This window comes from Octopus sinensis, linkage group LG30 (genome assembly GCF_006345805.1).
Source record: "Octopus sinensis linkage group LG30, ASM634580v1, whole genome shotgun sequence".
Taxonomy (NCBI): Eukaryota; Metazoa; Mollusca; class Cephalopoda; order Octopoda; family Octopodidae; genus Octopus; species Octopus sinensis.
Window position 1 is genome coordinate 3,357,641 of NC_043026.1, and position 24,109 is coordinate 3,381,749.

The 24,109-nt window shown below is 41.0% G+C and overlaps 2 protein-coding genes across 3 annotated transcripts in view; both read left to right on the top strand.

Annotated features, from left to right (window-relative positions):
- The window catches only part of LOC115226685 (CYFIP-related Rac1 interactor B), a 93,619-nt gene extending 82,769 nt beyond the window's left edge, over positions 1-10,850 (top strand). Inside the window, exon 7 of the mRNA XM_029797701.2 lies at positions 9,911-10,850. The gene's annotated coding sequence lies outside the window, so the exon portion shown is untranslated. The remainder of the gene's footprint in view (positions 1-9,910) is intronic.
- On the top strand, positions 10,093-10,850 carry LOC118768535 (involucrin-like). Of its 2 annotated transcripts, none has more exons than XM_036515210.1 (2): positions 10,093-10,537; positions 10,571-10,850. In XM_036515210.1, exons 1-2 carry the CDS (start codon positions 10,130-10,132, stop codon positions 10,676-10,678), a joined length of 516 nt encoding a protein of 171 aa, XP_036371103.1. In that variant the 5' UTR covers positions 10,093-10,129; the 3' UTR covers positions 10,679-10,850. The 2 variants fall into 2 exon arrangements, with proteins under 2 accessions (XP_036371103.1, XP_036371104.1); XM_036515211.1 differs by having other exon boundaries at positions 10,093-10,484; positions 10,560-10,850.
- Positions 10,851-24,109: the final 13,259 nt, after the last annotated feature.

Here is a 24,109-nt window from a genome sequence, read left to right on the forward strand (position 1 = left end):
CAATGGACTCCCGAATACAAAAAGATCAACAGAAAAACTCCAGCAATTAAGCGGAGACCTTATTTGAAGGTTTATCGAGATTGCTTCAAACGCTAAAGTGTTACTCACAATCAAAAATATATATACAAAGACATGTAGCATATTTTTCTTGTGTGTGTGTGTGTGTGTACAAAGGTGGACCCAAAAGTAATCGGAAACCTTCTCTGTGGGATCAGCCCTTTGTAGTTGGGGTTTCCGCCACTTGATGCAACCCTCAGGCATCAGCCTGCCTGCCGGCATTATCCTCTGGGCTCATACTGCCACTTGCTACGTCTTTACTTTGCAATGCTTCTCCCTGTTCGTCGATTTTCGCTGTGGCTGAAAAAAAAAAGAACAGTGTGCTTCCGTGAAATTGTTTTCTGCTGGGAAAACGGTGGCTGAAACAGTTGTCATGCTTCAAACAGCTTACAAGGACGTTGCCATGAGCAAAACACAGGTTTACGAGTGGTTTCCACGCTTTAGGGATGGTTACTTGTTGCTTGAAGACCAACCTCATTCAGGACTACCGTCGACCCGAACGAATGAATAAAAAATATCATGAAAATTCCTGAACTGATCTTGGAGAACCGTCACCGAACAACTGACGTATTTTTTGATATTGTAAGAATTAGCACTTCCTTCTCAAAGCTTGGATTCGAAATCAGACCCAAGAAATCTTCTCGGACGAAGAGCATAATCAACACCTTCACCTGCTTTTCGGACGACTACGTCAATTTGGAATTGTTATCAACCCTACCAAATGTTTGTTCGGAGTTGCTTCCCTTCATTTTCTCGGCCATATAGTCGATAAAAATGGAATTCGTCCCCTTCCCGAGAAAGTCAAGGCCATCGTGGATTTTCCACCACCCACATCTCTCCGCAAATTAAGGGAATATCTCGGTCTAGCGAATTTCTATCGACGGTTCGTGCCCCACCTCGCTGAAATAGCGCAACCGCTCACGGATTTGCTACGTCAGCGAACCTGCAAAAATGCAGATATAGCTCTGACCGAAGATCAACTCGTTTCTTTCGCTGCCCTGAAAAAAGCGTTATCTAGCGCTACCATGTTGGTTTATCCAAAACCAGACGCCCCACGATGTTTACTCGTTGATGCATCCGATTCCGGAATCGGAGGTGTGCTACAACAGCTTGTTGACGGTATATGGCAACCGTTGTCTTTCTTTTCTAAGCGGTTAAAACCCGCGGAAACCAAATACAGCACATTCAGTCGGGAATTATTGGCGGCATACCTGGCCGTTAAGCATTTCCGTCATATGCTAGAAGGTACCAATTTTGCCATATACACCGACCACAAGCCATTAGTATACGCATTTAACACCAAACCGGATCGCCATTCGCCAAGAGAAATACGCCACCTCGACTTCATATCGCAGTACACGACGGATATACGCCACATCAAAGGGACGACCAACGTGGCAGCCGATGCACTTTCACGTGCGCAGATCAATGCTATCCACACCACGTCTACAATTGATCTGGCACGTATAGCAGCTGACCAGGAGAATGACGAAGAACTTCTAAAGCTCCGGAATTCGTCATCTCTGAAATTTCAGCATGTTCCGCTACCATCATCCACAGCCCATATTTGGTATGATATTTCCACTGGTTACCAACGCCCTTATGTACCACAGAAATATCGTCGAGAAGTTTTCTCCGCTCTACATTCTCTGTCACATCCTGGTATTCGCTCCACTCAAAAGCTAATATCGACCCGTTTTGTGTGGACCAGTATCAACAAGGATATCAGAGAATGGACCAAGTGCTGTGTTGCGTGCCAAAAAGCGAAAATCCACCGGCACATAAAATCACCAATCGGTTCATTTTCGCAGCCCGATGCACGATTTCAGCACGTTCACATTGATATTGTTGGACCCCTGCCACCTTCGCAGAACTATTCATATTTGCTAACTTGCGTAGATAGGTTCTCGCGATGGCCCGAAGCCTGGCCCCTATCTGATATATCAGCAGAAACGGTCGCTAAAACGCTGATATCACAATGGGTTTCGCGTTTTGGCACACCCGCAACAATTACCACCGACAGAGGACGTCAGTTCGATTCCCACCTTTTCACCGAGCTGACTCGTCTCCTCGGGTGTAAACACACCCGCACTACAGCTTACCACCCTGCAGCAAATGGCATGGTGGAACGCTTTCACCGCCAACTCAAGGCATCTATAAAAGCTGCTCCAGACAGTTCTCACTGGTTGGAACATCTCCCTCTCATCCTCCTTGGGGTCATCCTCCTACAAGGTCATCAAAAGAGAACCCAAATATTTCGTCCTCGATATTGGAGGTAAACGAAATACGGTCTCGATTGATCGTTTAAAAAAAGCTTTCATCGAGGAGGACTTACATTCAGTCCCCTCTTTTCCTCAAACAGACTCGGCAACTCCAGCGAACACCACAGATTCTGCACAACCCCGACACACCAAATCAGGAAGAACAGTTCGATGGCCAGCAAGGTTTGTGCAAGTTTTTCGGGTAAGTTCTGAACTCCTAACGTATCCATCTTCCTAATGAACACATAACTGCATCACCCACCCAGAGAAATCAAAGAACATTTGTGTACGTAAAGAAAAAAAAAATGAAAACAAAAAACTGTCTGTATGAACTTTTACGGAACATTTCAAAATCGAACTTTGCCGATGAACATTTCTTTCATTTTTGCATGTACATATTTTTTTGTTTTCTCTTCAAAATGTTTGCTTTCTCATAAATATATTTTTTTGCTAACTGTATATCCACACACATTTACAAATCTTGTTCTCATGCGTGCTATCACTCGATTTTTTTTCGCCACTGAAAGATACCTTGTCTCTATTAGACCTCTAGTAGGTCGAGTAATCAATAGACGCACATCTCTTTCAACGCGCCAACATAATTCTGCCTGGGCACATATACATATTGCCCACCATATAGCACATACAAATTGTAAACCTTACATGCACACAATCAAAAAAAAAATAATAATAATAATGATACATTTCCAATATCGTTCGATCTCTGTGGCTTTCTCACTAGAAGGGGGGTAGTGTAAGAATTAGCACTTCCTTCTCAAAGCTTGGATTCGAAATCAGACCCAAGAATCATTGGTCGTAAAATACCAATGCACAAAAAGGCGCGAAATCAGAATCTCTTTGTTCTGACAAAAAAATGATGGATCGTCTCCCTTCGACCTCTGACCCGAGCAGGTCAGACGAAGTTTAACAGGACGACCAGCGACCTACTTTAATGATAACTCTCTTGCGGTATATCTATTTTTCTGGCTATTTGAGATGTTATAAATAGAACGGAGAAATAGGTATCTGCAGAGAACCCGAACCAACGCTATTGAGAACGCCACGCATTTATGAGGACGACGAAAGAATATTCAGAAAGGTGACTCTGTACTGCATGATTTACACATACACACACACACACACCATCAAACATATTCTGCTTTAATGTGTATCATGTATTATGCATTCCTTTAATATGTATTATTTGCAACCACTATTTAATATGCATTTTGTACAAGCGATGTGTAGCATTGCTTACAAATTGATGTAGTGATAATAAATCTTTAATTTATTACAAAACACTTATGTATTTATTAATACATCCACGCATCCACTACAATATGACTGGTGTGTCCTGGAGTTCCTGTCAACGAATTTTGGGAATGAAAAGAGTTGCAACCAAATTTGTGCCTCACTTCTTCGTGGAAGATCAAAAGCAGTCATGACTGAACGTGTGTCAAGAACCGAAGGAACGGTTGGAAGTTGATCTGGACCTTTTTTTTCGAAGGTCATCTCCGGGGACAAAAACTGGTGCTAGGGAATTTGCAGATGTGGAAGAGGTGAAGAAGAAAAAATGAGGGATGCGTTAAAGGGCAACACTTGGCAAGAGTTCCAGCACTGCTTCCAACGGTGGAAAATGCATCCGGACCGAGGCATTGGTTCAAATGGAGAATAAGTTATGTGAAGGCGATAAAAGTGTAAACACGTAAAACTAAGGGAATAGAATAACATTGCGAAATTCCGGCTCCTTCTGGATGTCTGTGTGTGCGCGCGCATGTATGTATACTCTTTTACTTGTTTCAGTCATTTGACTGCGGCCATGCTGGAGCACCGCCTTTAGTCGAGCATATCGACCCCGGGACTTATTCTTTGTAAGCCCAGTTCTTATTCTATCGGTCTCTTTTGCCAAACCGCTAAGTGACGGAGACGTAAACACACAAGCATCGGTTGTCAAGCAATGCTAGGGGGACAAACACAGACACACAAACATATATACACACACACTTATATATATATGCATATATACGACAGGCTTCTTTCAGTTTCCGTCTACCAAATCCACTCACAAAGCATTGGTCGGCCCGGGTCTATAGCAGAAGACACTTGCCCAAGATGCCACGCAGTGGGACTGAACCCGGAACCATGTGGTTGGTTAGCAAGCTACTTACCACACAGCCACTCCTGCGCCTATTTGGACAAATATTTTTGAAATCTCCCAACTGCATCAGGGTAGAGAGATTTCAGGGTGCTGTGTGTGTTCTGTGTTCTGTGTAGGATTTTAATGTGTTGCGGTGGTGTTGTGCGTTGGTGATTCTTTGTTTTGGTATCATTTTCGGTTATGTTGGTGTTTCACCTAATGTATTCCATTAGGTCGGCGTTGTTGGTGTTTATGGCTGTCAACATTGTTGGGGGGGGGTGTTTGTGTTGATATGCTTGTTTTCTGCGGATGTTTTAGTTTCGGGAGTGGTAAACCTCCCTGCTTTGCTTGTCTGCTTCTCTATTCATTTTTCCCCCTTTTCTCCCCCCCCCCCACCCGTGGCTATTTGCCAATCCTCTGTGTCGTCTTCATCTGATGACATGTCAGAGGAATCAGAGAGTGGGAGGGGAAGTGTATTGTGGTCTATTTCTTACTGTATTGACTTTGTTGTTGGCGTTGGTGCTGGTTGGTGACCGTTGGGGTGTGGTGTATGGGTTTTGGGAGGTGGGGTATGAGTATTTTCTGTTTGTGTGATTGTAGGTATTGTTGTGGGGTGTGTGTTGTTGGGGGATTGGGAGTAGTAACTGTCTCTTCTTCATTCATTGTAGTTGTTCTTGGTGTTGCAATTGGTTTATCTTTAGTTGGTGGTGGTGGTGGTGTTGTTTCTGTTCTTGGCGCAGGTGGTGGTGTTGTTTGGTTGGGTTGGTTCGTTCGTTGTTGCTTTTCTTGCATTTCTGCGTATAACTGCTTGATCAGTTGTGCATATTGTAGTGTGCGAAATAATGCTGTTTTTTTTTTGGTTTTTCCTGCGGTTGTTGTTGTTGCTGTTGTTTCGCGGAAGATTTGCAATCCTTTTTAAGGTGTGCTTCACTGCCGCATATATAGCAGCGTGGTCTTCTGCCCTCGACTACTACATACAATTTGTGGTCCTCCGATAGATGTATATGGGTGGGTATTTTATTAATGGCGTCTTGGTTTATGTGGAGAAGAATCTCCAGTCTCTTTTCCACCCAGTTTTTGTGTGCAGAAACAGCGATTTGTAGGATATTTATGTCCTCCATTTCGACACATATGGCTGATGTTACCCAGAGTCTGTCTGCTATTTGAGGAACATTGTTGATTATGACTTTTGTTACCTTCTGGCCAAGGTAGCTGGGTATCATTATTAGGTCGTCTGAATGAAGAGTTAGCGTTGAGAATTGTTTTGCTAACTCTTCATTTTGAAAAACCACTTGTACATGGGCAAACTTGTTCCACCATGTCACATACTCTTTATATCCCCAGATAGGGCGTAGGTATTTTTTATTTTTGTCTGTGTTTGCTTTTTCTGGACTTTTAGTTGTACTGTTTGTTATTTTATATATAATTGTTTTTTTTTTTCGTCATCTAGTATATGTTGTGGTATATTTAGTTGCACTTTGCCATTTTCTTTGGTGACTAATGCTTTAGTATCTTTTATCTGCTGTGCAGTAAAAGATACTATTGTCTTTTTTCTTTTATCGCCTCGGCGAAATTTGTTGTTGTTTTGTTGTTGTTGTTGTTGTTGTTGCTGGTGGTGGTGGTGGTGGTGGTGTTGGTGTTGATGGCAGAGGTGACAGTTGTGGGTATATCCCGTGTATGGCTGTTGATTATGCAACTAGGAAGAGGTGGAAAATTGTTTGCATAATTTGCCCCTGCATTTGAGCAGATTTCGGCAATTCGTTTGGTGGTCGTGGCTTTTTCTTTCTCTCCTTCAGTTGTTGGTGGTGGAGGGAGCAAGGGCTGAAGGGAATTGTTGTTGTTGTTGTTGTTATTGTCGTTCTTGGTGGTGTCAATGGCAGGGGAGGCAGCCGTAGCAGCAGATATTGAAGTGGTGGCGTTGGTATTGACGGCATGGTCTTTGGTGGCGGTGACGGTGAATGGCCTAGCGACCTTGGTTTTGTTGTTGTTGGTGGTGGTAGTGGTATCGTTAGCACAGGAAGCAGTTATAGTAACCGGAAGCCACCGTGGTGGTGGTGTCGGTGTTGATGGTGGAGTCATTGGTGGCGGTGACGGTGAATGGCCTTGCGACCTTGGTTTTGTTGTTGCTGTTGTTGTTAATGCTGATGGTGGTGGTGGTGGTGGTGTTCAAGCTGTCAGGTTCAGCTAAAAGTGGCGGGAAATCTTGCTCGTTTGTTCCGGCGTCACGCTTGACTTGCGCCTTGGCCTGAACCAATCAAGAAAAAGAAAAAGGGGGCAAAGCAGCGGAAGTCGTAGGGGGAGGTGTGATGGTCTACGTCCCCCAGAACAAATTATGTGCTAAGCTGCGCTCCGCGGTAATGACAGCGATGGCGTTGCCAGGGAGGATGACCGGGCAACACACGTTGGTTCCACATTGAAACATTCATCGAACGTGAAGGCACATCCATAGAGTAATCGCTATAGAAGTAGAAAAAGCTGCACCAAATGCTTAGCATTTCGTCCTTTGCGTTCTGAGTTCAAATTCCGCCTTTCCTTCCTTTCGGAGTCGATAAATTAAGTACCAGTGAAACACTGAGGTCAATGTAATCGACTAGGCCCCTCCCCCAAAATTTCAGGCCTTGTGCCTCAAGTAGAAAGGATTATTTATAGATTCTAGTCAGGCAGCGAACTGGCAGAATGTTTAGCGGCATTTCGGCCGTCTTTACGTTCTGAGTTCAAAGTCCGATAAAATCAGTCAGCTACTAGGGTCGAAGTAATCGACTTCCATAAACAATCTCGATTGTTCACAAATAGGATAGGAACTATAACAAGTCCACTGCTACTTCAGTTTTTCAACCCTTGAAGAACTGATTGTAAAAATGAATAAATTCAACGGGATTTGAACGCAAAACGTTCACAGTATATTGCATTCTCATCAAACCAGATTTCTTTAATAACCTTGAATGGCTGTTGATTAGATTCGTCAAAAAATTCTTGAAATTACGTCATGAAGGTTGACGGCAGACATTATGACGTTGGATTCCTAAAGAAACAAACTGAAGGTTTTTCTCACTTCTACTTGGCTTTCTTTAGAATTGGTGCTTCAAGTTAGTCACGGGTTGATTTATTATATTTCTTATTGGTTTATTGGCTTTGAATTAATCCCTGTCTTATTTTCATAATTTAACTGATAACTTAATCAACCAACTCTCTTTTCCTTTCTTTTCTCCTTTCGTCTTAAAGACTTTCCTTTCTCTATTTCCGTCTTTAACACTACTTCTCTTTGTATTTTTGCCTGCTTCATTTGGTCATTAATAACCGACTGATTCAAATATAACATTTATCATTCATTTTATTACAATTGAATTCACTGCCTTTATACAATGTCTCTTTTGCTTCTCTCTCTCTCTCTCTCTCTCTCTCTCTCTCTCTCTCCCTCTCTCTCCCTACCTTCCTTTCTCTGCATTTAAATATTTGGTTGATTGATTTCTAATTAATCAAACAACAAATTAGAATTATTTCTATTTAATTTACTGATATCATTATCAATCAATTCTTTCTTTCTCTTTCTATTTTCCTTTCGTTTGTAAGTTTACCTGTTTGATTAATTGTTTAATTACCTGTCTGGGCTTTTGCTTGTTTTGTTTTTAATCAATCTATTTCTTTTCACTTTAATTAAATAAGTAAAAGCGGCGACCAGGCAGAACCGTCGGCACGCCGGACAATAGTGCTCAGCGTGACTACTTCTTCTTCTTTGCTCCTTCTCGAGCCATGCCTGGCTCATAAGGGCCGGTTTCCCGGTTTCCTTGGCGTATAGGTTCCCCACCTGGACGGGACACCGGTCCGTCGCAGGTGAGCTGCAAGATGCAGGAGGAAAGAGTGAGAGAAAGTCGTGGCGAAAGAGTCAGCAGAAGTTCGCCATTACCTTCTGCCGGAGCCGCGTGGAGCCTAGGTGTTTTCGCTCATAAAAACACACATCACCCAGACTGAGATTCGAACCCCGACCGCGAGTCCGCTGCTCTAACCATTAGGCCATATGCCTCCACGTGATTTCTTCCAGAAGTATGAGGCGCAGTGTCGACTTTGCAGCTGGATTACATCCGAAAGGCGATCTACCCAGCGAACCTCTGGCCAAAACCTAACGGCCAAGATCCCTCTAGCTCGTAGGTTCACGCGCGCCCGTCGGCATCCGCAGCCACCGAGGAAAAGGGCCCTACGTTGGTCCTACTTCTGTCCATCCCACGTGACCTTCCTCACTTCTGCTCTTCCGGTAGAACCCTTCAGCCGTTGACATCACTGACCCTTTACCAGCTTTATGTTCTGTATCAAAATATCTGCCGAGATCGAATTTGCATTTCGTTCTTTCGAAATCGATAAAATAAGTCGATGTCAGCGAATAACCTCCCTCCCAGAAAATTTCACGCTTTGGGGCAAAGAGTAGAAAGAAGAAGTAATTAAGCGCAAACTTATCAGTCAGTCGTTGTTTTTCTGGTTGAAGCCCTCCATACAACCCGTCGAGTGAAGGCGCATGGCCTAGTGGTTAAGATATTCGGCTCACGACCATAAGGTCATGAGCTCAATTCCCGGCGACGCGTTGTGTCATTTGAGCAAGACACTTTATTTCACGTTGCTCCAGTCCACCCAGCTAGCAAAAATGAGTTGTACCTTTATTTCAAAGGGTCAGCCTTGTCACACTCTGTGCCACGCTGAATTTCTCTGAGAACTACGTTAAGGGAAACACACGTCTGTAGAATGCTCAGCCTCTTTTGCACGCTAATTCCACGAGTAGGCTGTTCCGTTGATCGGATCAGCAGGAATCCTCCTCATTGTATACACCCCTCATATTTTTTTTCTCCATTTTTAGGAATTTTCAGGAAACGTTTCCGAATTTGTGTTCTACGATTATGAAAAAAAACAACAACTTAAAATCCACCCCCTCACACACACACACACACACACACACACACACACACACACACACTTTCATCGTAAATCCTAAAAGTTCCACTCCTTTTCAATTATTTTTTGATCACGATTTAAAATATGGCCAGTCCGAATTTTTTGCTTAAATCCCAGCAATGGACCCCTCTTGGGGTGCACCCTCATTCCATCAAATGTATTCCTGGGGAGGAAAACATTGAAAGTCATCGTTACGTGTCAGAGTGACAAAGAAAAGAGAACATGGAATGTGCTAAAACCAACAGCTAAACCGCCCTTAAATCACACACTATTTTTTTCTATTGTTTTTTTCATAGTTGTATCAATTCCCAGGTGTAGAACACAAATTAGCAAAAACTTTCTGAAAATTCCTAAAAATAAAAACATTATGGCGGCTTATGTGGGGTCATAAACCAGAATTCCAATTTTTTCTTTTCTTTTTTTCTTTGTTTTTCATTATTTATTTATTTGATTCCATTAATTCTTGTATTTTAGGGTTTTTAAGCGAATAAATTGATGTCTTCATTGTTGTCAACAGGTACTGAGAGAACGTGTGACGTTCTGAGAGAACGTGTGACCTGCTTCATTTCCCCGGCAACACTTTCTTTAACCAAGTTCTTCACAGAGTAAACTCTGTCAGACTTCATTCCAATTTCACAGATGAAGCACCGCTTCAACGTTTTCCTTGTAAGAAATATCCCTTGATAAGCTACCCAAGCAATTCACTTTGAACGAACTTTTCGCAGAGGTGGTGAATATGAGTCATGAAGATGAATTAGGGAAGGACGAAACTATGGTGCAGGTGATAGATGAATTAAAAAGGGAGGAAAAGCAGATATCACAGGAGTTGAAGGAACTGAAGGAACTGGAAAAACAGATGAATAAAGATCTAAAGGCAGGTATGAGCAAGTTAGAAGAGTTGGAAATACCCGAGCTAAAGGAACTGGAAACTCTGGAGCTGAAAGAACCTGAAGATCTGGCGATAGCTGAATTGGATGATCTAGAAGAACTGGAAGAACTGGAAGAAATGGAGATACCTGAGCTGAAGGAACTGAAGGAAGATTTAGAGGCAAGTGAGATGAAGGAACTAGATCTCGAAATACCGGAGCTAAAGGAGCTGGAAGATCTGGAGATAAATGAGTTGAAAGATCTGGATGATCTGGAGATAAATGAGTTGAAAGACCTGGATGATCTGGAGATACCTGAGCTGAAAGAACTGGAAGATTTGAAGATAATGGATGACACCGAACTGAATAAAGAGATAGAAGACTTGGAGTGTTTGAAGAATTGGCGGCTCCACTGTTGAAAAAGAAATGTCAAATCTGTTTAAGTTTGCAATGGCAGTGTTAAAGTAATATCTTTGGTTTCATCCAAAGATTGGTTTCGTCAGAAAATATAATTCGGAATGTGAAAGTATATTCATTGTTCAAGATGTATTTCAGTCGATATAAAAGTTATAAAGATTAGATTTGCGCATAGCTGTTTGCTTATCATTTGCTATCATAACATATTATCTTTTTAACACACGTCATATGAATGTTTCTCACATGTATTTATAGACATTAGCTTAAATAATTTTGCAATTATTTGATTTCACTCCAAGGCGGCGAGCTGGCAGAATCGTTAGCACACCGGACAAAATGCTTAACCGTACTTCGTCCGTCTTTACAGTCTGAGTTCAAATTCCACTGAGGTACACTTTGCCTTCGACTTAACCCCTCCTCACGAACTTACTAACCTTTTGCCAAAGTTTGAAACCGTTATTTTATTTCACTTTGCGGCATGTACTGAAGATCGAATCAGTATTATTTCTGTAAGTATAAACTAAAGGAGAAATGGAGGTGCAAAACAGATAACAACTGATGGCTTTATTAAGCTACATCAGACCTCTTTCCTCCACGCTAAATATTAGCATGGAGTTAACAGTGCATAGGAATGTCTGGAAATTAGTAGCTAATAGGGAACCTATTTCGTTACTAGCAACTCGATATAAACAAGAGTGCATTTTGCACCAAAATCCAGCTTGAGCGTTTCTCTCACGTTATCTGCCGCAGTATAGTTTGTTCTAACAGAACATCAATATCTAAGCAGAAATAAATATTATTTCTCAGTACAAATACTGCCTCTGTCGCTTATACACACACACACATATATATATATAGGTACTTAACTCATATAATATACATACATACATAACTATATATATATACATATACATATATGTGTGTGTGTGTGTGTATTTGTATTTATGTGTGTATATATATATGTATATGTATATATATATATATATATATATATATATATATAATACATAGCTTTACAGGCTCTAGCTACCATACTACATTATAAAAATTACCGTAGATGTAATGCCATACTAAGACTTACGGATTATGTACTTCATGGTACATATGTACACAATGTCACTGTTTACCTTCCATATCAATTTACACATAAGGCAAGGTCTCGTTGCAAACTACATATATCAACTAAACAAGGTCTAGCTACAATATTAAACGAATCAACTAGGTAAAGTATAACTAACATAATACATAACTGAGATCTTCCAATGGATGTTATCGTTGACACCTTACTGGATAATTTGGTTGTTTTTCTTTTTTCCCAGTGTCTGAAACTGAAGGTGTGATTGTTGAACCTGGCTTTGAAATTCCCCTCTGTGAGACCCACATATTTATTTGATGAAACAATGTCCTTAGTGGTTGTAGAGACTACAGTGGCTTCATAAATGATGGTCTCGGACATGCAGGCTCCATTTTCGCGGGCACAAATTTTTATCCCTGCATGAACAGCTGGTGGTCATTGTTGTTTTTATGTGTTGTGTGCAATTATATTTTTAAAATTAGTAATTGAGCTAAAACTAATTTTTAAGTTATGCCTATTAAAGAGCTTTCTGTAATTATGATTGATTGGAAAATGCCTATCTATAAGTGATAACGGTTGAAAAAAGAACAAAATAATTAAAAATGACAGAGAATACTGGAAGTATTTAATATTTAGCTTCAATCACACTCTGACATCTTCGACTGCATGGGGAAATTAAATTTTCAATTTCTTGCTGTGTGATCTTATTCCATTCTTCCCGAAGGGCATTCCATAATTGCTCGGTTATTGTAGGATTTCTGGCATTCGAACGTTCTCCTAGAATATTCCACACATTTTTAATAGAATTGAGATCTGGGCTTTGAGCAGACCAATCCATAGCAATAACTTTTTCAGCCTTGAGGAAGTTCATGACCACCTTAGCCTTGTGACATGGGGCATTGTCCTGCATGAATATGGGTGGTCGCTTAGTTGAATTTCTTAGCACAGGCAAGACATGATCTTTTACAAGTTGTTTATAAACTCCTGCGTTTACCTTTCCATGTAATCGCACCAAAGGGCCCACAACATCTCCAGATATCATCCCCCAAACCATGACACTTCCTCCACCAAATTTAACACTAGTCTTAAGGCATTTAGGCGACAATTTTTCACCTACTTTTCTACGAACGTACCTTTTCCCATCTGAGCCAAATTACATAAACTTAGATTCATCACTGAAATGCACCGTTTGCCATTTTTCTTGAAACCACAACACATGTTCGGTTGCAAAGGTAAGGCAACACTTTTTATTCTTGGAGCTGATCAGTGGCTACACTGCAGGTGCTCTTGCTTGTAGGTCATGTTCAACTAAACAACGAGACACAGTTTTTCGAGATAAAGTTTTCTTCAATACAATGCTCATTTTCCGAGAAACAGCAGCAGCAGTTTTAAATCTGTCCTTTTTAACCAACTTTACCATAGCACGATCTTCTCTCTTGGTCGTTTTTCTTGGCCTACCTGTAGACTTTCTTGCTTCACACGAATACCATGAACAACATTTTTTGACTTGTTAACAATCTTTGCAATAGACCCAATACTTAAATTATCCTTCTTTCGAAGCTTAATAATCTGCTGACGAATTAGTAACGGAGTAAGTGGCATTATATTAAAGTGCACTGCAGATATTCTTACTAATGTTTAGTAAACGAACCGTCACGTAAACAAATTCAAAACATTTGAGTTCGCCGGTTAAATATACTAAAACACGGAGTAAAAGCAACCGTTCTGATCATTTTGGCTGCCATGGGTTTTGCAGTAAATCACTAAATCATCCATAACTTTTGTATTATCCTCTCAAATTACACCAAAATCGCAGACAATAACAAATAATGTCGTATTTATTGTCTGTGAAAATTATAGAAGATAAAACAACTTTGATAAGAAATTATACTTACTTTTCTGATGAAAACAATGCCGTTCTGAACATTTTGACCGTAACTGTATATACGTGTGAGTGTGTGTGTGTGTGTGTGTGTGTGGCCATGCTGAAGCACCGCCTCGAAAGGGTTAAGTCGAACAAATTGAGCTCAGTACTTTTTTAAGCCTGGTACATATTCTCTCAGTCTCTTTTGCCGAACCGCTAAGCCCGGTTTCACCCGGTCGGTTTGGATGATGTGGTTGTAAAACCTGCTCTGTGTAAGCATTCGACTTGCTTGGGCACGCTTACGTTAAAAAATCAATTTTAGAATGACTTTTTGTTTTGTCAAAACGCTAAAAATAACTGACCAACAAAAAACAACCAAGATTCACCGAAATCAAAAAAATAAACCCAAATACTAAGCGAACAAAGATGCAAAACAACAGAAACAAACATAAAAAAATAAAACAAAAATTAAAAGAAATAAAAAAATAAGTAAAGAAATCTTTTAAATTTTCAAAGGTCAAAAAACAACAAAAAAAATAATAACTGAAAAACATTAAATACCGCAAACTCAATGCGAAATATTACACAAAATTTAAAACGAAAAGAAAAAAACCCATTTGAAACTGAAAACCAAATAACTGAAACACTACAAAGGAAAACTTCACAAAAAATCCCCACTCACACACACACACACACACACACACAGATTCACATACCTCCCCCCTTTTACATACGCACACATATATTCACACAGAGTTGAAACGCTGTTTGATTTATTTTTCCAGCGTACAATTTTCATCCTCCCACTACCAAGTGTCACATCACCCCTTCCTTCCTTATTCATCTATCACTCCTTCCTTTCTCATTCATAAACGCAAGAGTATTATTATAGTAGATTATCTCAGTAACCATGGGAGCTATGAAAAAATACAAAGCCCAGCAACACCACCTGATCTTTCTACACATCGATGAGTAATTTTTCGCGCAATTCCACCCAGCCGTTTGACCGTGAATCCCAAGACAAGAAAGAATCGCCCATGTCATATTTATATGTATAGATTTTTAAACTATCATACAAAATACATCCACATCATATCTCTGGCCGTTTGGTCCAGTGCAGGTTTCCTTACAGCTATTGTGCTTTTGTTCACATCGGTGTTGTTACTAATATCAGCCATGATCGTGCTAGCGGAATAGCACATGGTGTAAGATATATTTTTTTCAATTCGATCTGAACACCCTCATTTATAACTGAAGAAATAAGTCAGTTACTGACTTGGGCAGGAAGAATTGGCATAATCGTAGAAGAAAACGTTCAAAGGGGCAATTCGAACATTTCCTTTCATCATCATCATTGTTCGACCGTGGTCGAGACAATGGAATTTACTATGTTACGCCAGGCCTCACGGTCCATCATAGCATTACGGAGGTCCTGTTGCTGGATGCCTGTATCCCTGGAGATTACATCAGGGTAGGAGAGTGTGCACCCTCTGGTATCGCAAGCAATTGCTTCTGACAGAGCGACTTCTCAAACATCTTTCCAAGACATTTAATCAGATTTTCCTCTGTTGATGGTATGGCTTCTCCTTGCACTTGTAGCTTAATTTTGTTTGTTACTTTACCTCTTCTGGTTACCATACCCCTATATTTGGGAGGCTTAAACTTCTTTCTAACGAATATTACCATGTGTTCAAATGAGGTCAGCACCATTTCTGCCTCCACATGGGTTGTAGTTGTTACCGTGATATCATCCATGAAACCCCTTATTGGCTGCTGACAGCTGCCTGATTCCATTGTTGGTCCTTGGCCTTCATTTTCAGCAGCTGACACGAGGAGATTCATAGCCATGATGAAAAGAATGAGGGAGATTGTGCAACCAGTATGATTCCTTTCTCAAGGTCTTGCCACTGACTTGTGAAGTGGGCTGTTCTGAAACATAACTCGATGCCTCCAAAGTGATTGCTGATTATTCCCTCAACAGGTGAGGAATATGGTAACAGTCAAGGGCTGCTTGGATGAGGCTGTGAGGAATTGATCCACATGCATTTTCCAGATCCAACCAAGCCACTGTCATGTCACCTTTACTTCTTTTGGCCTCCCGAATCAGCTGGTTGTGTTCCAGACAGCCCGAGAAACCCGAGACCCTCACTTTCTGGATAGAGGTGTTTATATACTCATTGTATGAGGTCACCCTTTTGGTCAGTACAGAAGGTTTTTCCCTCAACACTCAGGAAGGAGAATGGTCCTGAATTTGTTAATGGCTGATGAGTTTTCTTCCTTTGGCAGCACAAAACTTCCTTTCGGTGGAATGATACTATTTGTCCAGATCTTTCAGAATAGTGTCCACAGCCTCTGAGGGAGCCATGGGCATTTCTTGTATACTTTATAAGGTACACCACTTAGACAGGAGCTGATCCTGATCTGGCCCCTTTCACAACCACTCGTCCCACTTCTTTCCAGAATGGACAACTGACGTTGAACTCATTTCCTGGTATTTCAGCTCTACAGACTTTTGGGTTAACATTAGGAGCTTGATTTCTGAGGTTATGGTTGTAGATCTCTCCCCCTCCACCCAGAAAAGCTTCTACCTTTTCTCTGGAGCTGGTCCATTTCCCTGATTTCGTCCTCCCATGTCCCAACACTGTTCAGGTCAGCCTGAAAGGGTCCACCTGTCATGTGCGTGTATATGTATGCGTTTGTGTATGTGTGCATGCGTGTGTGTGTGTATGTGTGTCTACAGACGAGGGAGTATTGAAATGTTTCTGGCTTCAGGTAAAACAAAATAGAGACGAATCACTTCATTAGCATTCTATTCAACATATTCTCCCCTCTCACATTCACACACTTGTTGCAGTGGCCCTTCAGTTTTTCTAAGCCCTGGGAAAAAGAACACAGCTGGTTCGGTCTCCAGCCAGTCCTCTGCAGCAGTGGTCATGCCGGGTACTTTTCATCAACCCCTGTATACGCATACCTACCCACCTAACTACACACACGGATGGATTAACGTAGAGACATTCAACTAAAGGGAGATAACCATTCATATACCATTAACAGAAAATTAGCTCGGTCAAGACAGCATATATACACACACACACACACACAGATGGATGGATAGAGAGAGAGACAGATAGATATATCGATAGGTAGATAGACAGAGAGGCAGATAGACAGATAAATAGATAGACTGTTTGTAGTGATGTACAGATTTTATGCTTTAAAAATGGGAGTTTGCGAGAATTTTGGATAATTCGTTATTAGTGTTTTCATCTCATTCATTGGAACTTGTCAGATTTGAGTTTTACAGGAAACTTTGTCTTTTGTTGAAATCTGTTTTGCTTTGTTATTGTGTGTGTGTGTGTGTGTGTGTGTGTAAATAGAAAAAGAGGAAATATGCGATGAGAGAAGGTAAGAGAGAAAGAAGAGAAAAGAGAAAAAAAGGGATAAAGAAAGGAAGAAGGGAGATAGAGAGACAAGCGATCTTTTTTCTTGTTTGTTTAGAAGAAATGTGGGGACTTCAAGGGGGGGGGGACTATATCGGAAAATAAACCCCATTTGGTCACCTTCCGTGAGAGAATCTTGGTCAGCCTATGGACCTTTCAGCCGACCCCCGTAAAAGGCATTCTATAAAAATACTTTTTACATATATGGTTTCATATAATGCTCGAAATAACAGCTAAGTCGTCACAAATTTGTGTTGTTCTTCCCCTTATGCAATATTTAGATGGCGAACACACATAATCTCTCTCTCTCTCTCTCCCTCCCGACTTTACTCCACCTCTCTTGCTTTTTCTCACTCTCTTTATCATTAGCTCTCTCTCTCTCTCAGCTTTTCTCTCTCTTTTACTAAACATTTTTCTTTCATCTTATGTCCCTCCCCCTCTCGCTATCCCTCTCTGACATATTTTTCTTTTCCCTCTCTTCTTCCCTCCCACCACGAATGTTACACACACACACACACACACACACACACATACAAAGCAGCCCCTACCGCCCAGTCAAAAATCTCGTAGTTCCAAGGGAGGCTACAACTGTCTTCGAAAGGTATAGAATTACCTCCCTTCAATCAGTTATAAATTTGGATTCGAAAGAAAATTAATTAATTTTGTAGTTCATAATTCATATAATTAAATACTGTGGGTATTGAACAAGAATTTAAGAAAGATTTACGGAAAGAAATTCGCGACATGTGATTTTGCGTCACGCTAGGAATAACAGTCAACTACCCTGAAATTTGCGTTGATTTTTATACAAATTGGAAGGACACCTTAAGAATTTGTGCCATATATGGTCATTCTTCATGCTAGACTACATTAAGCAAGAGCCTTCAAATTGGTTTCGATTTCTCGTATGCAAATAGGACACTTAACCATTTCTAAAATATAATGAACAATATATGGTCCCACATATTGCGAGAAATAGCAACCACATGGCCTTAAATCTGTGATGTGATGTGTATAAAAATTAAAGGACACTTGAAGACGAAGCATCTGTAAGAATATTGTACTACAGGTGGGGTCTCACATCATGGTAGACATAACAAACAAGAACCTTTCAATTTCCGTGTAGTGTTTATGTGTATATATATGAAGGACACTTTTAGAATTATTATAAAATATTATCCTATAAGTAGACTCACATCATGCTAGAAACAACAACTAAATACCCACAGAATTGCATTGTTTCTCATATGAAACAAACTGTCTTTCCGTCTCTTAACAAACATGTTATTCCGGGGCTTCTTTTGTTTATTCCTATCCTAAATGTTGAGGGCCGGGAAACAAGGACGCGTGAACCCTCCATCGGTTCCTACCTACCCGCGCTAGAAAGAGTAGCCAAGTGCCTTGAAGCCTAATAAAAAGGCTGAGGAAAAAATAATCCTTAACTGGTCAGGCGGATTTGGCGAACACTTACATTAGCTCCATCATATATTACTGCCTGACCGTTGTGCCTCGCCTCATTTCAAGTCTAACCGACCTGGAGCGCTTGCCATTCCGCTCTCTGTGCGATGGATGAATTCCACTGGCCAAGCGCTGCCTTTGCTGTCAACACCTGCTCAACGAACGACTGGACATGCTGTAGCTGATTACACGCAGGTATGCACTGAGGCTGCGACCTCTCTCCATCAATTCCTTGACGGTGAACATGTGTGGTCGCTGTTTCCCCCCAGTTTCTCTCAATCAGAGGCCGAAACAGCTGGAATATGGTCGAGCCCTGGCGATCCTCTACCAGTGGGATAATGTAGCTGTTGGAAGTTCAATATTGGATTTTGACAGAGGATTTGTGGCGAGCAAATGGGATTTGATTCTCTGGGAAAAGGAGGACATCGTCGGCGAGTTAGCAGAATCATTAGCACGCCATGTAAACTGCATAGCAACATGTAGTGAATCTCTACGTTCTGAGTTCAAATCCCGCCGAGGTCAACTTTGCCTTTGCTCCTTTCTGGATCGACGAAATAGTAACCAGTCAAGTACTGGGGTCGGTGATACCAACTAGACCCCTAAACCAAAATTTCAGGCCTTGTACCTATGCTAGAAATCATTTTTATTGTTCTGTTTTGCTCAATGGGATAACTGAATAAATATATGAGGTAAAGGGGAACATCTCCAAACTGAGCGAAAATGAGAGAGAGAGAGAGAGTGAGGAGTGAGAGGGAGAGAGAGAGAGTGAGTGAGAGAGAGAGAAAGAGAGAGAGAGAAGTGGCACTAATTGCAACTCGGACACTGAAAGATTCCAAGTGATAGTTGACAGAGATTCGCTCGGATATATCTTAATAATCCGTTTAAATCATAGATTTCTTTATGTGAACTTATTAACGCTACAGTAATTCTATCCAAGTAGAAACCCATAAAAAGTTTAAAAAGTGAAAAAAAAGGTCAATTTTGCCTTTCATCCTTTGGGGATCGATAAATAAAGTACCAGAGAAACACTGGGGATCAGTGTAATCAATTAATCCCCTCCACCAAAATTTCAAGCTTTGGGCAAACAGTGGAAAGGGTTGTTACACAGCGAAAAGGGATTGCTTCGAAAAGGGATTGTATCTTTGAAGAAACGTAAATATCGGAAGAGTTTATATTCCAATTAACGAAGAGGATGGAGGGAGCAACTGGTTTCTCTTGCATAATTGCACAACGGTTTCACAAACACTTTATCAGTATTTTGGGGGTTTTTTGTATACGTATCTGCATGCATGTATATGTATGTGTGCATGCACGTGTGTGTGTGTGTGTATGTGTATATATAAATATATATATATATAAATAAAAACTTGGAGAAGAGAAACGACGCGTGCGTTCGGTCATATAATAACAATAGAATAAATAGATAAAATATATGCATATATACATACATATATGTACGTACTTACATCTACATGTATATATACAAGCATATATAGATATATATGAGTACAGGACACCACAAATATACGTAGAACACAACGAGAAACAAAAACATAAAATCAAACAAGGAAACGGACTTTTTTTAACAACGAAAAAACAGAGTACAGGACAAACAAAACAAGGAAAATTCCACTTCATCAGCTGCCCCTGGTTCGATTCAATGTGTGTGTCAAAGGTAATATATATATGTATCTATCTATCTATCTATCTATCTATCTATCTATCTATCTATCTATCTATCTATCTATCTATCTATCTATCTATCTATATATATATATATATATATGTATATACATATATATATGTATCTATCTAGCTATCTCTCTCTCTCTCTCTCTCCTCTATATATATATATATATATATATATGTATCTATCTATCTATCTCTCTCTCTATATATATATATGTATATATATAGTATGTATGTATGTATGTATGTATGTATGTATCTATCTCTCTCTCTCTCTCTCTCTCTCTCTATATATATATATATATATATATATACTATATACATATATACATATATTATATATACATTATATAATATATATATATATATATATATATATATATATATATATATATATATATATAATGTATTATATATAGGAGCTGGCAGAATCGTTTGCATGCCGGACATAATGTTTAATGGTATTTCGTGTGTCTTTTCCTTTTATAGGCACAAGAGTGGCTGTGTGGTAAGTAGCTTCCTTACCAACCACATGGTTCCGGGTTCAGTCCCACTACGTGGCACCTTGGGCAAGTGTCTTCTACTATAGCCTCAGGCTGACAAAAGGCTTGTGAGTCAATTTTGTAGACGGAAACTGAAAGAAACCCGTCATATATATGCGTGCATATATATATATTTACACATTATATATATATACATAATATATATATATGTATATGGATATATGTATATATATATATATATATATATATATATATATATATATATATACATACATATATATATAGATATATATATATAACATACATACATATCATCATCATCATCGTTTAACGTCCGTTTTCCGCGCTAGCACGGGTTGGACGGTTTCGACCGGGGTCTGGGGAGCTCGGGACTGCCCCAGGCTCCAGTCTAGTCTGGCAGTGTTTCTACAGCTGGATGCCCTTCCTAACGCCAACCACTCCGCGAGTGTAGTGGGTGTTTTTTACGTGCCACCTGCACAGGTGCCAGAGGGGTCTGGCATCGGCCATATAGATATATATATATATACATACATACATATATATATGATATATATATATATATATATACATACATACATACATACATACATATATATATACATACATACATACATACATAGATACATATAACATACATACATACATATATATATATATGGGTAGGTAAGGTAATCGAGGTAGTCAGAGTAAGTGACAGAGTAATTAAAATTAGATTAGTCCTTCACCATAGGACAGCTACCATCATCTCGGCATATGCCCCTCAACCAGGGCTACCGGAAGGACAAAAAGACCAATTCTATGACACCCTATTGCGGACTACCTCATTGACAAATGACAGTGACCTTCTCTTCGTGGCAGGTGATTTCAATGGACATGTTGGACGACATGTCGGGGGCTTCCATGGCGTCCATGGAGGCTACGGTTTCGGCTCTCGTAATGAGGAGGGAACCAGGCTGCTGGAGTTCTGCGATGCAAATGACCTTATGGTCTGCAATACCAACTTCAGGAAACCCACCTCTCACCTAGTCACCTACCGTTCTGGCAGATACACCAGCCAGATTGACTACATCCTTGCCAGAAAAAGGGAAAGAGGGCTGATTATAAATGCCAAAACCTTTCCAGGCGAAGAATGTACTCCCCAACATAGATTAGTGGCTAGTGACTTCAGGATCAGAGCTAAATGGTTGCCCAGAAGAAGACCAGCTTGGAGGAGAAGGGTCTGGAAGCTTAAAGATCCTGCAAATGGACAGAGATTTAGAGACATACTACTCTAGGCCTTTGACGAAATAGAAGGGGATATAGCTTCACTTAATGTGGAAGACAACTGGAGATTCCTTCGGGACAATCTGCTGACAGCCACTGACCAGATCTGTGGATGGAGCAAAGTACCATCTCGACCCAGAGTAACATGGTGTGGAACACTGTAGTTGACAGGGCTATTAGACAAAAGAGACAGGCTTGGAAGGACTGGAAGAACGGTGGTAGCAGGGAATTGTATCAGACAGCCAGAAGGGAAGCTAGGAGACAGGTTTATCTCGCCAGAGGGGAAGCAGATAAGAAAAAATTTGCCAATGTTCTGAGCCGTGAGGATGAAAGACTTGAGGTATTTCGTGTTGCAAGACAGTGTGTAAGAGAGAATCGTGATGTGGTAGGAGAGAAGTGTGTTCGCATGGATGATGGTTCACTTGCGCTAAATGAGGATGCAAAGAGAGAGGTTTGGAGATGCCACTATGAAGGGTTGCTGAATAAAGAAAATGAATGGGATAAAGAGAGTCTGCCAAATGTTGACCCAACAGAGGGACCAGCTATCCGAGTTGATAGTTCCGTGGTAGCTAAGGCAATTAGAAGCATGAAGACAGGGAAAGCCCCAGGCCCATCAGGAATTACTGCAGAGATGCTCAAAATATCTGGCAGTGTCAGCTGTAACCTAGTCACCCGTATAGTCAACCAGGTGATACACGAAGGAGTCATACCCAATGACTGGTGTAGCAGCATACTAGTCAACTGCTACAAAGGTAAAGGTGATGCCCTGGATATAAATAATTACAGAGGTATCAAGCTGTTGGATCAGGTAATGAAGGTTACGGAGAGGGTCATAGCCCAACTAATTAGAGAGAGAGTTAGTTTAGATGAGATGCAGTTTGGGTTCGTGCCAGGGAAAAGCACCACTGATGCTATATTCCTGGTAAGGCTACTGCAGGAGAAATACCTAGCCAAAGATAAGCCCCTGTACCTGGCTTTCGTTGACATGGAGAAAGCCTTTGATAGGGTCCCCCGATCCCTCATCTGGTGGTCAATGAGGAAACTAGGGATAGATGAATGGCTGGTGAGGGCTGTGCAAGCCATGTACAGAGATGCCGTAAGTAAGGTTAGGGTTGGCAAATGTACACAGAAGAATTCAAAGTAGAGGTTGGGGTCCACCAGGGTTCAGTACTCAGCCCCCTCCTATTATCATAGTCCTCCAGGCAATTGTGGAGGAATTCAAGACAGGCTGCCCCTGGGAGCTCCTCTATGCTGACGACCTCGCTCTAATTGCTGAATCACTATCAGAACTGGAGCAGAAGTTCCAGATGTGGAAGGAGGGTTAGAATCGAGGGGCCTTAGAGTCAACCTAGCTAAAACCAAAGTACTAATAAGTAGAAAGGTAGACAATCCACAAATATCCTCAGGAAGATGGCCCTGCTCGATCTGTAGAAAAGGTGTAGGTAGAAACTCTATAAGATGTACCCAGTGTAAGCTATGGACACATAAGAGGTGCAGCAATGTCAAAGGTAGGCTAACTGGGAAGATAGTTTTTGTATGTGGCAGATGCTCGGGAGCATTGACCTCCGAAAATCTGCAGAAACACAACTTCCGTCACTTTCCGGGGGGAAAAGCTAGAAGTAGTTGATAGCTCCCAATATCTAGGTGACCAAGTCAGTAGTGGGGGTGGGTGCGCTGAAAGTGTAACTGCTAGAATAAGAATAGCCTGGGCAAAGTTTAGGGAGCTCTTACCTCTGCTGGTGACTAAAGCCTCTCGCTCAGAGTAAAAGGCAGACTGTATGATGCATGTGTACGAACAGCTATGCTACATGGCAGTGAAACATGGGCCGTGACTGCTGAGGACATGCGTAAGCTCGTGAGGAATGAAGCCAGTATGCTCCGATGGATGTGTAATGTCAGTGTACTTACACGACAGAGCGTTAGTACCTTGAGAGAAATGTTGTACCTAAGAAGCATCAGTTGTGGTGTGCAAGAGAGACGATTGCGCTGGTATGGTCATGTGGCGAGAATGTGGATGAAGATAGGTGTGGGAGAAAGTGCGAATCCCTAGCAGTTGAGGGAACCCGTGGAAGAGGTAGACCCAGGAAAACCTGGGACGAGGTGGTGAAGCACGACCTTCG